The sequence below is a fragment of the Manis pentadactyla genome, chromosome 19, assembly GCF_030020395.1.
Source record: "Manis pentadactyla isolate mManPen7 chromosome 19, mManPen7.hap1, whole genome shotgun sequence".
Taxonomy (NCBI): Eukaryota; Metazoa; Chordata; class Mammalia; order Pholidota; family Manidae; genus Manis; species Manis pentadactyla.
In genome coordinates this window covers 4,547,618-4,563,161 of record NC_080037.1, presented here as the reverse complement: position 1 = coordinate 4,563,161, position 15,544 = coordinate 4,547,618, and the positions used below count along the sequence as shown (strand labels likewise).

At 42.6% G+C, this 15,544-nt stretch overlaps 1 protein-coding gene across 3 annotated transcripts in view; it reads left to right on the top strand.

Moving 5' to 3' along the window:
* The first annotated feature begins 13,696 nt into the window (after positions 1 to 13,696).
* The window catches only part of PBX1 (PBX homeobox 1), a 260,859-nt gene continuing 259,011 nt past the window's right edge, over positions 13,697 to 15,544 (top strand). Inside the window, exons 1-2 of one of the 3 annotated variants that reach the window (XM_036922866.2) lie at positions 13,697 to 14,102; positions 14,291 to 14,577. In XM_036922866.2, coding sequence (XP_036778761.1) covers positions 14,387 to 14,577 — 191 coding nt within the window. In that variant the 5' untranslated portion in view covers positions 13,697 to 14,102; positions 14,291 to 14,386. The remainder of the gene's footprint in view (positions 14,103 to 14,290; positions 14,578 to 15,544) is intronic. The other 2 variants (XM_036922865.2, XM_036922867.2) reach the window with 2 other exon arrangements.

The window sequence follows — 15,544 nt, the reverse complement described above, 5'->3', positions numbered from 1 at the left end:
ATGCTTGGCCTTTCTGGCAACCAGCTCCCATCCCAAAGGTATCTGGGGGCCCCCAAGCTCAGCCATCTCCTCATCACACTGGAGATTCTAAGGGTCTTAGAGACCTGATGTCACAAACTGGGGCTAAGGGAACAGGAGTTTCTAAGACCAAATATTATAACAAAAGATGCTCCTATAGCTGCTATCACTCAGGCAATTACAAGGATTCTAGAAGCCCTGTGCCAGGAACTGGGGTCAAAGATCATATATATATATATTTCTTACAATATCACAATATCACAGTAAATAGATAAAACTCCTATTTATTTAAGCCTCTCTTACTCTTAGTTGGATTTTCTCTCACTTGCCTACTCAGTGAAACAGGATCTGAATCTGTGTTTTAGGTAAATGGGGAAATCCAGACAAAGATAAATTAAGCAATGAAACAATGTAGCCAATGTCAGTTCATCTGCTGATGGCAGAAATAAGAGCAAAATCCAAAGGGAATGTGCCAAACCTTAAGCTGGAGATAAAATGAACTGAAAAAATTCAACTGTGTGCCTTTTGTCCTTATATTTTTTTAGTGGTCCATTTGCTATTGACTGAATATTACAGTTTCTTGAAGAAAAATGACATTTCTTCATTGACAGAACCTTATCAAAATGTATATTTAGTAGGATCTTTCAATCATCCACCCACCCCTTCCTGACTCTATAAATATGTATAAATATGTCATTTTCCATATTACTTAGTTTTTAAAACTTGCCTGGAGAATTTATTACCCATTCATTCTGGGTCCATTCCAGATTATAAGAGATTATTGCTCATAACAACCATTCAAAGTTGGTATTATAATATTTATTTTATAGAAGAGAAAACTGAAGTTCAGGGTACCATGCATTCAATTGTGTTCCCCAAAAAGGTATGTTGAAGTCCTTACCACTAGTACCTGTAAATCCAGTCAGTGGAGGGAGAGACATTTAGAGACTCAAAGTAAGGAGGGAGGCAGAAATTGGAATGATGCAGCTATAAGACAAGGAATGGCAAGGGTTGCCAAGGCAATATCCAAGAACTAGAGGAGTCCAAGACGGTTCCTCCCTGCATCTGTCAGAGGGCAATTCACCATGCTGACACCTTAATTTTGAATGCCTCCAGATGTGAGAGTTTGAAGCCACTTGGTCTGTGGTGATTTGTTCGGAAATCAATACAAGGGGTTAAACAATTTTCTCTGTATCACACAACTGAAAACTAGTAGGGCCCACATGAAAACATTTCAGTTAACTTGCACTTTGGAGTGGCATCAGTTTCATCCAAGTGGAGTGAGTTCAAGAGCTCCAAATTCTTCATTTGTTCTACAGGAGTATTCTGAGTTCTGATAGGCTTTTCAAAATACAAAGAACAGATTTCTCAAGAAGCCCATAACCTGCCTTATGTGGTTCCTGAAGAGTGACATAAGATATCATTATCTCCTATTCTATTTGCCTTACTCTCCCTAGAACACTATTTTTTTCTAGATATAGATATACACTTTAACTCTATTTTCTTTCAGTGGTTTACAGTTGGCATCCCTATCTTTTGGGTTAAAATGCTTCTATTAAGAAGTTAGCTGTCAGTCTTACTGTTGAAAATAATGTATGTATTTTCTCTGACTGCTCTTGTAATTTTCTTTTTCAGTAGATTTCAGCAGTTATGCTGTCATATGTCTACATGTGGTTTTCTGTTAATGTATCCTGCTTGGAGTTCATAAGTAGTCTTGAACTTTTGGCTTGATATCTTTCATCAGCTTTGGAAATTTTCAACCAGTTTCTTCTCAAAGACTGCCTTTAACATAATTCAGTTCTCATCGCCTCCGAGACTCCAATTACATGTATGTTGGGCCTTATCACTATGTTCCATTTATTTTATAGAATCTTCCCTAAAATTTCCATCTTCTTTTCTTTTTGTGCCTCAGTCTGTATATTTCCCATTTATTTATAGTCCTATCTTCAGCTCTGTCTACTTTGCTAGCAAACTCATTTATTGCATTCTTAATTTTTGTCAGATTGTTCAGTTCTAGGATTTCTTTTTATTTAGAGATTACAATTCTCTGCTGAACTTCTCCATAGCTTTTCTGTTTTTCTAGAATATATATCACAGTTATTTTAAGGACCATGTGCATGAATTTTAATATCTGGACCTCCTGTATGGGTTTGATTTGTGCCAATTTTTTCTGAGATTTTGTTCATTTGGCCTCATTTATCAGTTTGCCTTTTACTTTTTTAACAATGATGAATGTTGCATATGAAGAATTGTAAGGTAATTTGAGATTCAGATTGATGTTAAATACTTCTAGAGAGGATGTACTTTCATTTCAGTGAGGCAGATAGATAGTGTAAATCTATTTAATCCAGTCTATAATTGTGTTAATTTGAGTCTGGATTATAGGTTTTGGCAGGGCTGTTCTAATTTTTTTTTAACCTCTATTCCTAATGCAGCATTGGGGAATATACTATAAATCCTCCTTCATAGGAGCCAGAACTATAATTTTTTGTGTCTCCCTAACACTGTGAGACTATTTATTGTTTCTCAGCCTCTTGGCAGCCAGTTAAAAATCAGCAAATGGATTAAAAGGAAAAACAGTGCTGAAAGCTAGGCTTATCTCTCTGAACTTCCCTTGTCTTCTGGATTGTAAGGCCTTAGGCCTTCACTAATTCTCAATGCCTTCAAAAAAGACTTTTTCATTTAACCCTTTCTAGTTGTTATTGTCAGGAGTATTTGTCTGATACAAGCTAGTTCAGCTATAGCCAGAAGTGGAAATCCAGAAGACTTTGCTTTTCTTAGCCTTGGAGAATTGAGCTTGACGGATATTGTTTTATAGTGAAAAGAAGAAACAAACTTCAATCCTTCGGTTCATAAATAAGCCTCCATTATAGAGAGTGAACTTCCACTTGCTTGCACAGGATGATAGACGTGTCACCTTCTCATGGGAGGCAGCAAGGTGTTGTGTGTATGTGTTACAGCTCTCATCTATACTTCACTCCTAATCCATCTACACAGGCAGACTAGATCTAGGCAGAACCATGAATTAGTGTTCCCTCTCTATCTTCTGTCCTATTTGGTAAGTAATGTCTAGCTTTCAGTTAATTCCTAATTTGGGGGAGTGTCAGATAAAATAATCCTTTAATCCCAACTAATGTAGGAGTTACTATTGATTTAAGAAAGATATTTGCTGCTAATATATATTTGTTATTGACTTTATAAAATATGATTCAATGAAGAGTGTGGGTAAAATTGCAATATTTCCAGAATCTCTCATCTGGCCTTAATGCATCTCCATGTCAATAGGTGTTTCCAAGGGATGGAGAGAAGTAGTCCATCTCCATATCAATAGGTGATTACAAGGTGGGTGGGGAGCCAGAGCAAATCTGGACTGGGGAGGTGTGATGGGGCCCTTTTGCAACTGGGTCATGAGAGACATGGGTGGGCAGAGTGGACGACTGCTTGGAAACAATAACCGGGTCTCTTCCACTTTATTTCTCCCTTTGACTGATTTCAACTTCAAAGGTTATCTTCCCCAGGGTGGAAACATATTTTCCCCCTGGAGTTACAAAAAGAAACATAAAACTATCCATTATTTTATCATCATTACTTAGTCTGTTAAACTATTTTATGCTGCCTTGAAATTTGTCAAAATTCAAAGTGCTAATTCAGGTATGTAAAGTTCATTGATTTCACTTTACTTTTATCTTCAATAAACACAAAGTAAAGGGGAGACTTCAGACCATTAATTGTATAATTGAATCCTACTAACTTTTGATTTTAAAATACTCTGATACAGCAATTAAAAGAAAAAGGTACCATTGCATAGAATTTCAGAGCTAGAAAGGCTGTTAAGTGTCTTTGAAGTCCAATTCCTGTCTAAAATATGAATCCCTTCCCCCAGAAAATAATTGTCTGAAAATACTTCCCACTGTATATGAAGACATAGATTCAACTTAATGTTAAGGAGAAGAAATAAGCAAAAGGAAAAGAAAAAAAATCTGTAATGTGAGTGCCTCCCCTCCTTTCTTCTTTCTTAGATGTATTGAGATGTTTCCATGTGCTAGCCATTCAGGCACTCAAATTCCCCCCAAGGCACTCGCAGTCCATTGGCAGATACGTACCCATAAACAAAGAGTTATATGAATAGTATGCAGGGGGCCCAAAAGAATTAATAATTAATTTTGCCTGGGGAAGTCAGAAAGGAATTTGAGCTGGGTTTAGCCAATGAAAGAAGAAAGAAAGATACTTCTTGTTGAGCACCTACTGGTTTATAGACCTAAGAAAGTGCAGGGCCCACATGGGAAGCAGAGGTTGTGTAGATGCAATAATAGGAAATAAGGCTGGAGACATACCATGGGAATAGATCTTGAAAGTCCTAATATGCCATGCAAAGGAATTTGAACACCATCCAAACTCTAATCTTCTCAATATCCTAAAGCAAAGGAACAACAGGATAAATTTTAGGAGTGCAACCTTGCAAGAATTTTAGATTAAAGAAAAGAATGGGGGCTTACTGGAGGATGGGAAATTGATGCAGTTGTCTGGATGGAACACAAAGATGTCTTGAGCAGCAATTTATAATCATATTTGTACATCTGATTCTCTCATCCATATACATAGAAGGGTCTGAGGTAAAGAAGTACACTCAAGAAGATTTGGTAGTCAGGTGGATATGGGGTTAAAGGAGAAGAAAACATTTTTCGTCTAGGGAGAATGGGTAGATGGTGATGCCCATGACTTAGGTAAGAAGTAGGTAACTAGGAAGTTCAAGAGCAGAATGATGATTTCAGTGCCAGTTGGCTTTTTGGCATAATATTCCAAGGAAGTTTGGTATGGTGGACATCTACAGAATGGCTTACCAATACCCTTTCTCTTGTGATCTCCTTCCCCATCCACATAGCTAAGATTTTCTTTGCTTTTATATGGTTCCCTTACCTTTCTCATCCTTAATGTCCAACCAGAATTGATGATCCAGGGAGAGGAAACAAACTCTTGATGATATCTTTGTTCTTGGGGAAAAAAGCGTCATCTTTATTTCTTCTCTGTTACTTCTGTTATTGACATCAATTTATACTTTGGTGACCAACCTCAGTATTGGTTATGATAGTGCCTGGCTACATGTATCAGTAAACCGATTATAATGACTTCAGCATATATGGAATTATTTTATCTCATATAACAGGAAATCCTGAGATAGGCAGTCAAGGACCAGTATGGTTTTCAAGCAAATCATTAAGGATTCAGGCCATTTCTAGTTTCCTCTTCAACCAGCAATAGCAACACCTTTTATTCTCATGGTCTAAAGATGGCTATTTTATCACGAGATATTTTGTCTCTGCCCCAGGCAATAACTAAGAAAGCAAAAGGTAAAAGGCTTGAGTGTGCTTATTTGTCCACTTTTAGCACTAAAAAAAATTAGCTTTCCCAGAAGTTCAACCCAAGGAATGCTTCCTTATACCTCATTGCCCAGAATTATGACACATGACCACACCCATATGCAAGGAAGCCTAGGAGATTAAGTTATCTATCTGGGTACATTGCTGTCAAAATGAATTGTGATTTGTGAGTAAGAAACCCTGTCTGTTGGAGGCATGTAACTAGCTGGGCCTGCCAGTCACATTTTCCTTTTAAATATAAAATGTAGACTGTTCTCTCACAGCTCATGGTTTCTATTGATCTTTTTGATGTACAGGCATATAGAGATCAGGAAAGAAGGCTGAGGTGTGCTAAGGGAGGAGGGTCACCTGGGAATAAAAGTCTAACCTGTTTTCTCCAGTAGCAAGTGCCTTTCTATTATCTCCTTTTTCTCCCCCTGCAACTTCTCATTTTTGTAAGGGAAAAGAAGTGCTTAGGGTTTCAAGAAAATACTGATCCAGAAAGCTAGACTTAAGGAGGATACTGCAAGCATGGACTAGTATTTGTGGGGCAAGCAGAGGTAGGCTGTTTACCTATTAACTGGCCAGAGAATGGGTGAAGGAGACTTAGGTTTAGCAAAGAAATCAAAATGTCCCTGGTCAAGGATTCATTCTTATTCTTCATTCCAAATATGTCCCCAGTTCTTCACCTCTCCCTTTGCAGTGTGACTTTGTAGCTACTACCAACAGCAGAGGGTGCAGGTGGTGCACATTCCCCAACCCCAGAGTTGGGGCTGGCCTGGGGATTTGCTTTGGTGGACAGAATAATCTGGATATGTGCCACTTCCAAGCTTAGCCTTCAAAGACACTGTGCACGTTCACTTTCTCTCTCATGGACCCCTGTTTCCACCATGTAAACAAGTTTGAGGTGGACTGATGAAAGACAAGAAATGTGGGACCTGATCATTCTTGCTGCCCCAAACCATAGTTAGCCAACCATCAGACATTTGACTGAGGCCCTCGTCAAACAAGTAGGTCCCAGCCAACCTTCCAGCTGTCTGAATAAGTCCAGCTAAACTCAGCCAAGCACGGCCCAGGTCAGCAGAAATGCCCCATTGATACGCAGATTTGTGAGCGGTAAAAAATAGTTATGGTTTGAAGCAACTAATTTGGAGATGGTTTTGTACACAATAGATGATCAATAAATTGACGATTGGGATTTTCTAGACTAAAAGCTTCCTTTTGGAACTCTACAACTAACTCAGGGGTTTACACTTCTATGGTATTTATGCTGCAGAGTGAATTCGTTAGTCAAATGAGAATGGGAATAGTCTCAGGTGAAGGAGAGTGATTTGGCCGATAGAAAAGAAAATATCCAGGGAGGTCACTAGGTTCCTGTCTGGAAAGGCTGTGAGCCCTATGGAGGAAAGCACGATGCTCTTAATGACTGCCAACGTGGGAAGGACAGAGGGAAATTTTGTGGCTCTGGGAGAGGCTACTCAAGAATAGTAAAAATTAGAAAATCAGTCATTTATTGAGCATGTTTTGTCTCAGGCACTATACTTACTAAATGCTTACCGTTCATCGTGATCTGATTTCAACCAAAGCACAATTTGAAAACTTGTGGAGATGGGGCTGTAGATAAGTTAACCTAGTCGGCTAAGGCCATCTGGTGAGCTTCATGTCTGAATGCTAAATACCGGGCTCTGCTGTTCATCCGGTATCTGGGCCCAGGCCTCAGGTTGTAGTGCAACTGAAAAGCGTTTCTGTGCTCTGACAATGGATGATAATGACTATTTGAGTTGCTATGTCAGGACTTTTTGTTATACTGTCAATCTCGGTTTGCCCAAGTTCATCCCAGTAACCCAGTACAGGCTGGTCCGAAGCCGGCTCAGCTTATTGCTCTGCTATCCCTTCCCTTTCACAGATGGGGAAGATGAAGGGATGGATAAAAAATAATAGAGTTGCTTCTGATACCTTTATCAACAAGATTAGTAGCATGCACATACACACAGGCAGGTATTCATGCACAAAGGTGCACACATACACACACACACACACACACACACACACACACCCTGCCGGGATAAAGCCTGTACTTTGGAATTGTATTGGTGGAAGTTGAGTTGCCTCATCTGTAATATGGGAATGGGAATGTCTATCTCACAGGGAATGCTCAGATTATCTATTGTGTACAAAACCATCCCAAAATTAGTTGCTTCTCAGAAAGTGGCTACACCACTTCCTTGTAAAACCGAAAGTGAGTTGGATTCCTTGTCTCTCTGCTCTCTCTGCATCCTAGTTTGTAGTGAGTCCTGTGGACTTCACCTCCAGAAAAGATCCTGAATCTCATCATTTTGCACTGTGTCTAGTCCTACGCTACTTGCCCAAGATGCCATCATTTCTGGCCTAACCTTGTGCAATACTTAAACATTCCTCATGCCTCCTCTTATCCCTACTCCCACACTTGCAATCCATTTTCTGCTTGGAGGCAAATAGTACTTTTAAGTACAGAAGTCAGGTGACTTTGTTCTCCTGTGCTATAGACTGAACGTGCGTGTCCCCACAATATTCCTATGTTGAAACCTAAGGCTCAATCTGATGATATTTGGATGGGGACCCCACAGAGCCCCTTCGTCCAAGTGAAGATAGAGCAAGAAGGGAGCCATCTGTGAACTAGGGAGGAAGCAGGCTTTCCCAGACATGGAATCTTCTGGCACCTTGACCTTGGACTCCCACCTCCAGAGCTGCAAGAAATCAATTTCTGATTTTTGTAAGCCACGGTATTTTGATATAGCAGCCCAAACAGACTAAGACATCCTCATAAAACCCTCCAATGCCTTCTCTTCTTGTTAATCCAAAACTAAGTTTTTGACCTTGATTTTGTAGCACTCTCCCCTCTTGACACATTGACCTTAGTTCTCATCTCTCACTGGCCTCACGTGGCTTACTGCTTACTGTTTGTGGCCATCAAACATCCCTTCTTGGGATGTCCTCCATGGCCACTGAATGTAAAGCAGCTCTGAGCTCACTTGCTGTCGCATCTTTCGATTTCATCTTCATGAAACTTTTCATTCCCTGGTGCCTGCTTGTAGCTGCAGTCATTTGTTTATTTCACTGGAATGTAAGTTCCACAAGAGCAGAGACCTAGCCTGACATATTCACCCGTGACTATGAAGTGCTTGGCATGAAGTATGTTGTCAAAAAGTGTTTATTGAATCAATGTGCAATGTCCCTGCCTTGTTTAGCTGGCTGCAGTGGATTTCAAATGCAGTTAGTACAAAATCCAAAATCTTTACCATGGCCTAAGAATTCCCAAGTTTTCTGGTCTCTGCTTCCCTCTCTGATGTCATCTTTGTATACTTTTTTCTCTTGCTTATTATGCTCCAGCCTTTGATTTTCTTTCCTTTAAATTCAAACCTTAGCTCCAGCTCTTTGCATATGTTGCTTTCTCCTTCCTACCCCTCTCCCCCAATTGTTCTTTTCCAATTTCTACCATATTTCTACTGGATTAACACCAAATGTCAGCTTCTGAGAAAGCCCTTCTCTGGCCACCCTGTTTGGAGTTGCCTCCCCAAGTCCATGTCACATCGCCCTGCTTAATTTCATTCAGAGCGTTTAAGAGTCACTGAGCTTACATAGGTCTTTGTTTCGACTATCTCCTGTGCTAGACTGCAAGCTCCAGGAAATCAGAGAATACAGTTTGTCCCACGACTTCTATAGCCCCAATACCCTGAACAATACAACCGTGTCAATGTCCCGCCACAGAGAACCACCCCCTGGCCTTTGCATCTGCTTTCAAGGGTAGTACTTGCAGCTCTGGCTCTGACATTGATGGTAGATTGACTGTCATTCAGTAGCCAGTACTAATGGGCTCTGAACAGTCCAATGGCTTGCTTTGTTTAGGAAATAGAGACAGCTTTCCATGAAATCATAGAAAAACCTGATGTGCTGAGAGCCACATGGTTTTCCCAGACTAATGCAAAGCTGTGCCTCTTGCTTTACTTGATTAGGCTAGGAAATGTTGCCTTTTCCGGGTCTTGAAATCTTGTGAGACTCTGATAAACATAGTGGAGCCTGCTCTAAGGATAATGTAAAGTGGTACATACCACCAAATTGTATATATATAGTTTCCAAGACTTCATAGAACTCCCAAAGCCTCCTTGTGGGCCCTGATGGAGAACACCTGCCCTCAGGGGCTGCTGGCTCCCCGCAGATGTCAGCGCCACATGCAGGGCAGTGGCCCCAGCCCTGCTGCAGGGGCTGCCTGGTGAGGCAAGGGAACAGATCAGGCTGGATGGGGGAGACCTCTGGGAGCAGGGCAGGGGAGGCTAGGCAGAGAACAGGAAGAGCAAGAGAAATGCAGGTGGAAAAGGCATGGAAAAGTTGAAAAGCAAGAAGGAAGGTAAGATCAAAGCTGAAAGAGAAAGACAAGGGTTCCCGGGCAGAGGACAGATGCCATTAACTGCCTTGGGCGCTGTCTTGCTGACTGGTTCTGACCCTGTTGGGCAGAGAACTTCTTTTCCCACATAAATAGAAGGGTTACAGAAACCTAGAGGCCAATGCAAGTATAATCATAAAGATCCACAGCTGAGCGTCTGCCTAGATGATGCGGTAGGGACCGTGTGGTAGGGAACTTATTTCTGTGCCCGTGCCAGGGTTCCCTTCTCTTCCCAACCATCTTGTCTGCTGAGGAATGGACCGGGCCCCTTGCACATTCCCCTTGCGCCCTGCTCTTTTTCCTTAACAGAGACCAGAGCATGTGCCAGCGGGCATCTAATGAAGTTTGAAAGAGAATCCTCTGGGTGAACTCGGTGTTGACATAGAGGTAACAAGGTGAGATGACTTTGCAGACATTAGAACAAGGTCACATTGAGAACACTGTGCTCCTTGGCCAAGTTTTGGTAAAGGCTCTTGGCCTTAAGACATGATTCGATGTACTTCAGTTATTATTTTGAAGGAGTATGGTGAGATTACTAGCATCATTCATTCTCTCAACACATACATCATCATAATAATACTATTACTATTAAAACACTGCTGAGAAATGGTAGATGCAAAAAAGCGCTTTCCATCCCTTGTCACAACCCATAAGGTATAGACACTGTGTGTGTACATTCCTCTTCAGAATCTACTTCCAGAAGTTCCTTAATGTAAATAGATGGTTCTAATTTTTATTTTAGTTCACTTATGGGCATTTTTCCTCTTGACTTTCTTTATCCTCTGTAACATATTAGATATAAGAAAGGTTTTAAACCTATACTTCATCAAGCAATCAACTTCTGGGAACCTTGGTTTCTTCCTCTGCAAAACGAAGATGAAGGTGTAAAAATTAAACATCAAACTGTTCAAGTTAAGTGGTAATGTACACACAGTGCCTGTAATGCAATTAGCATTCAGCAAATCGTGTATATAGCTGCAATGATTATTTGAGTAAAGCCACCGCATTCCTCTCGCACGTGTGCAACCGTTTTCCTTAGCCTTTCCCACCCACGTAAAACCAATTACAAAGTTCTCCTAGGTCTTCCCTGAAGAGCCCTTCCTACCTGTCCTCTTTTCCTTTTCTACCACCACCTTCTTCATTCGTCTTCCCTATTTCATCTTCTCTTCTCAAAAGACTTGATATTGGGCAACCAGATCATACTTCCTATGACATACATCTTTGCTTCCTCATTTAATACACACAAATGACTTCTCTCAGCGGCTCCTCCATGGACACCAAATATACCACAGATGCTGCTGTTGGTAGTCCTCAAACTCACACCTTCCTAACATCATTTCCAGGGCTCCTGAGGAGATACTCTGTACCAATGTCAAGTTCATTAAATCTGTCTTCAGGCCCAGTTCATCCTCTAGACCCACTTCAAGGTCTACTTCCAAGCCCCTTACCTCAGCTGCCCCGTTCTCATCACTTGTAGGTGGTTAGAGCATTCTATAGCATAAAATACATATTGAAATATACTTTGGCAACACTATAGAGTAACAATTAACAGCACTGAGGTCCAACAGTTGTGGTGATTCACTTAATAAAGAGCCTTGACTATAATACCTAATCATAGAGCACTCAATACATATTTACTATCATTAGTATTCTTGTTTTGGACGTTTCTTATTTTCCTAATCTTTTGGATTTTTTAAAAACAGCTTTGTTGAGGTATGATCCACCCTTATAATGTGTGTACTTTTCTGTACACAAAATATCTGGTTCTTAGTATATTCACAGAGTTGTGCAACCATCACCACCACTACCTATTTTTAGAACATTTCCATCACCCCAAAAAGAATGTTCCTAGATGATAATGACTTTCATTAGTGGTGGTACCTTTTCTAATACTTTGCATGGCAAACACTGGATTTTTCACTTAGAATTACATGCTCACAAACTGATTTTTTATAGGTTCTGAATTAACTCCTTTTCATGATTTAAGAGTTGTTAACTTCATCATTGTAAGGGATATGCTAACTCTGTGATTGACATGTGATTTGAGGAGATGGTTTTGTACTCCAATTTTTATTCGTGTTGATATAAAAAACCAGTTTACAAGTCAGGGTATGTGTGTGAATAAAACAGTGGTTATTAAGTGATACGACATTGTAATTACATTAATATTTCTTTTTGCACATCGTGTGCCAATAAGTGCTAAGAAGCTTGTTAAGAACTGCTTTGAAATCCTTTCATGTCCGCCTTTAACTTGCCAAACTTGTTTATCACAATGATTGGGAAGGTGGTTGGACTGATGAAAAAAAAAATAACATTTTTTTGAGGCTCTCAAAGCACCTGGCAAGGCTACCGACCACTTTGCAGACTGAGCACACTGAGGTTTGCAGGGGTTCAATGCATTTCATGCGGCTGTACCTCCATCCAAGAAGGTTGGTTGACTACACAGTAGAATATTTTTATATTCCAAAATATTCTGGGCTTTTCCTAAGTAGTTCCACTGCTCTTTTGTCTTAAAACCATTGTAACCGTGTAGCCAGCCAGGTTTCCCCTCTCCTTTCCCCTGATGAAAAGACTAGAGGCATGTTTATGGTCTACCTGGAGCTGTATAGTACTGGCTGTGAGCTATGGGTTTCTTATTAGCTTTTATGCCTGATTCTATTTCTTTCTTTTTCAGTACTTCTTAACCATTTTCAGTTTGAGTCATTTTGTTCAAATATGTATCATTTGAAGCACCTTAAGTTTCTTTTCCAATAAGATGTGTGATATGTACATAACTAATTTTTACACTGTTCATGCATTTCCGTTAGACCAAGTTACGTTGTATAGTCGAAACACCAGGCTTTTGGAGAGAGCCACAGTTTGAATTTCAGCTTTCATGCTGAATAACTGTGGGACCTTGGACAAGTTTTTAACCTTGCTGAACCCTCTCTCTCTAAAATGGGAATAATAATCCATACCTCACAGATATGTACTGGGGATTAAATAAAATAACTCATGTGAATTACTTGGTGCATAGTAGGCATTCAATAAATGTCAGTTCCTTTCTTATCCCAGTTAATAATGCTTATTAGACTATATTAAAAACTAGAACCAGGCTGTGATAATGCATTTCTTTATTAAGTACTTAAGCCAAATAACTAATTTCCCCTAGGGGGGAGGGAGAGATCTGTTGAATTAGTTTCATTTAGTGAACTTATTTACTAATCTTATTTTTCTTCAGCATTATTTAGTTTCATAGTCCGTAATTTAGTTTTCATGCAACAAAAAGGTCACAGTTCGATATTCCTTTTAACTGTACTGCGATTGTATTTTTAAAAAAATCTACTCTTACATTTGCTGCTCATTACAGATCATTATTAGTTATAGTAACAGCTCGATTGTATTTCGTAAGTACTTGGTGCTGACGAACTTTTGCTCTCAAGTTTCCCTGAGGTTCAGGATCGACAAGGATCAGGTTTTAAATGGCCATGCTACACACAGCAAGAGAAAAACGGCGGGGGGAGGCAGTCGCACCCCATCCGCTTTCCTTGGTGTAAATATCACACGTTAGCCTTTAAGTGGAGCCACGTTTTCTTCAAGGACGGAGCCCAGGAGAGGCCGGCAGGACGCCTGGGAACCGACTGACTCAGCTCAGCTGCAGCTCCGTGGCACCTTTAAGGACCGGAGCCTGGGCGCTCGCTCGGCCTCCTTCCCGGCCCACCTCTGAACTCTGATTGACAGGGCGCCGCGGGGGCGGAGCTGAAGGAGGCGCGGCGGAGGCGCGGGGCGGCCGCGGGGGCGGGGCCGCCTCTCCCCGGCCGGCCAATCAGGGCGCGGGGCGGGGCTCGGCGCGCCCGCCCCTCCCCCTCCCCCGGCCGCCCCGCCCTCCCCCGCGCCGCCGCCCCCTCCCCGCTCCTCCAGGCCGCCCTCCTCCTCCTTCGCCGCCTCCTCGGCTCAGGCCGTGGTTTTTCTGTCTATGTTTCTGGAGTCCTGAGCCCGAGCTAAACAAAAGCAGGAGGCTGCCGGGGCTGCCGGAGTTTGCAGGGCGCGCAGCCCGAGCTCTGCCCGCGCGGCCGGGGGCGGCAGGCGGCGGCCACAGCCCACCCGCCCGAGACGCTCTGGCCCGGAGTGGGGGCGGCGGGCCGCGGGGGGTGGGGGGAAAGTTTGCCTCGCCAGCCCCCTGCCTTCCGCTCCTTTCTCCCGATCGGTGCCTGTTTGCGGAAGGATTAAGCCTCAGATCTGAGCGCCGGGAGCCCGCGCCGCCTTGCCAGGGAGACCGGGCTGGAAAAGCAAGAGCCAGCTCTGCTTTCTTGGCGTCCAGTGGGAAGGTGGCTTATTTTTCTTGCTTTTTGGAGTCGACACCCTCACCCGCCAGCCCTCGTCCCCACCCTCGCCCCGCAGCCCCCTCACGCCCCCTCCCCCTCCCCGCTCCCCATCCTCCCACCCTCCCCTCCAGAGGCAAAGGGGATTTTTTCTTTTGGTCTTTTTTTCCCCCTTCCCTGTTTATCCTGAAAAGGATCCGAAGACAGCGGCAAGGATAAAAAGCCTCGGCGCTTCCCGGGAGCCGCGCCGCGGAGCAGAAGCGAGGAGCGGGGCCGCGCCGCCTCCGGAGATGGACGAGCAGCCCCGGCTGCTGCACTCCCACGCCGGCGTCGGGATGGCCGGGCACCCCGGCCTGTCCCAGCACTTGCCGGACGGGGCCGGCGGGACCGAGGGGGAGGGCGGGCGCAAGCAGGACATCGGGGACATCCTGCAGCAGATCATGACCATCACCGACCAGAGTTTGGATGAGGCCCAGGCCAGGTGAGATGGAGGCTTCCCTTCCCTTTCTTGGGTTCGGTGTTTCCCTCCCTCTCGCAGGGGGAAACAATGGGAACCGAACCACCAGGGCGCTTTCTTTTTAGATGTTATTTCTTTTCCCATTTTGACGGGCAACTCTATGGCGGAGGAGTGGAATTTGCAGGAGGGTTGTTCTCGGAAGTGTAATCGCCCGTGCCGTGGTGTGGCTGCGCGTGTACATGCATATGTATATACACGGAGTGTGTGCGCGCGCGTGTGTGCATAGGGAGGTATCCACACATGTCCACACTAAACACTCAGGCATGCCGAAAATACTGCCAACTGATTCAAAAGCGGCCCTCGGCACTTTTTACTGCTTTAGAAAAGTATCAGAGAGAGCAGAATTATCAAGTTTGCAACAGCATTCCATGCCTTCTTGTCGAGGGACCCCGCAACGTTACAAAATAACACGTCCCAGAATACTTTATTTGCCGATTGACTTGACTCCTTATCTGACTCGGAGACTTTTGAATTTTATTTATTGGCTTACCCTTCCGAAATTAATATTTTCCCCGTTCCACCCCTCCAAAAAAAAAAAAAACCAGCCCGGATGATTCTTTGTCAGTAGTTGTCAGCTCTCCAGAAAATATTTTGCATTTAATTCTGTTCAAAAAATAAAAAGGTGGGAAAGAAAGAACAGGTAATTTTGCTTTTAGACACATTTGTTAAGAGACTCAGCTATTTAGTTTAACTTTTTTGTCCCTCAATTTGAGTCTTTTTACTAACCTTCCGTTGCACAGAATGTATGGTCCTTTAAAAAAGGGTGGAGGGGGGGGCAAAATCCAGCATGCTTTTTTTCCAATGCTTCTTTCAGGACCACTTAGAATGCAACTAAATAGAAATGAAGGCATGTGTGCATTTTATATTTCTATGGGACATGAAGATGTTCATTAAGGAAACAATAAATAAGCTGTGCAGTTTCTCAACTTAA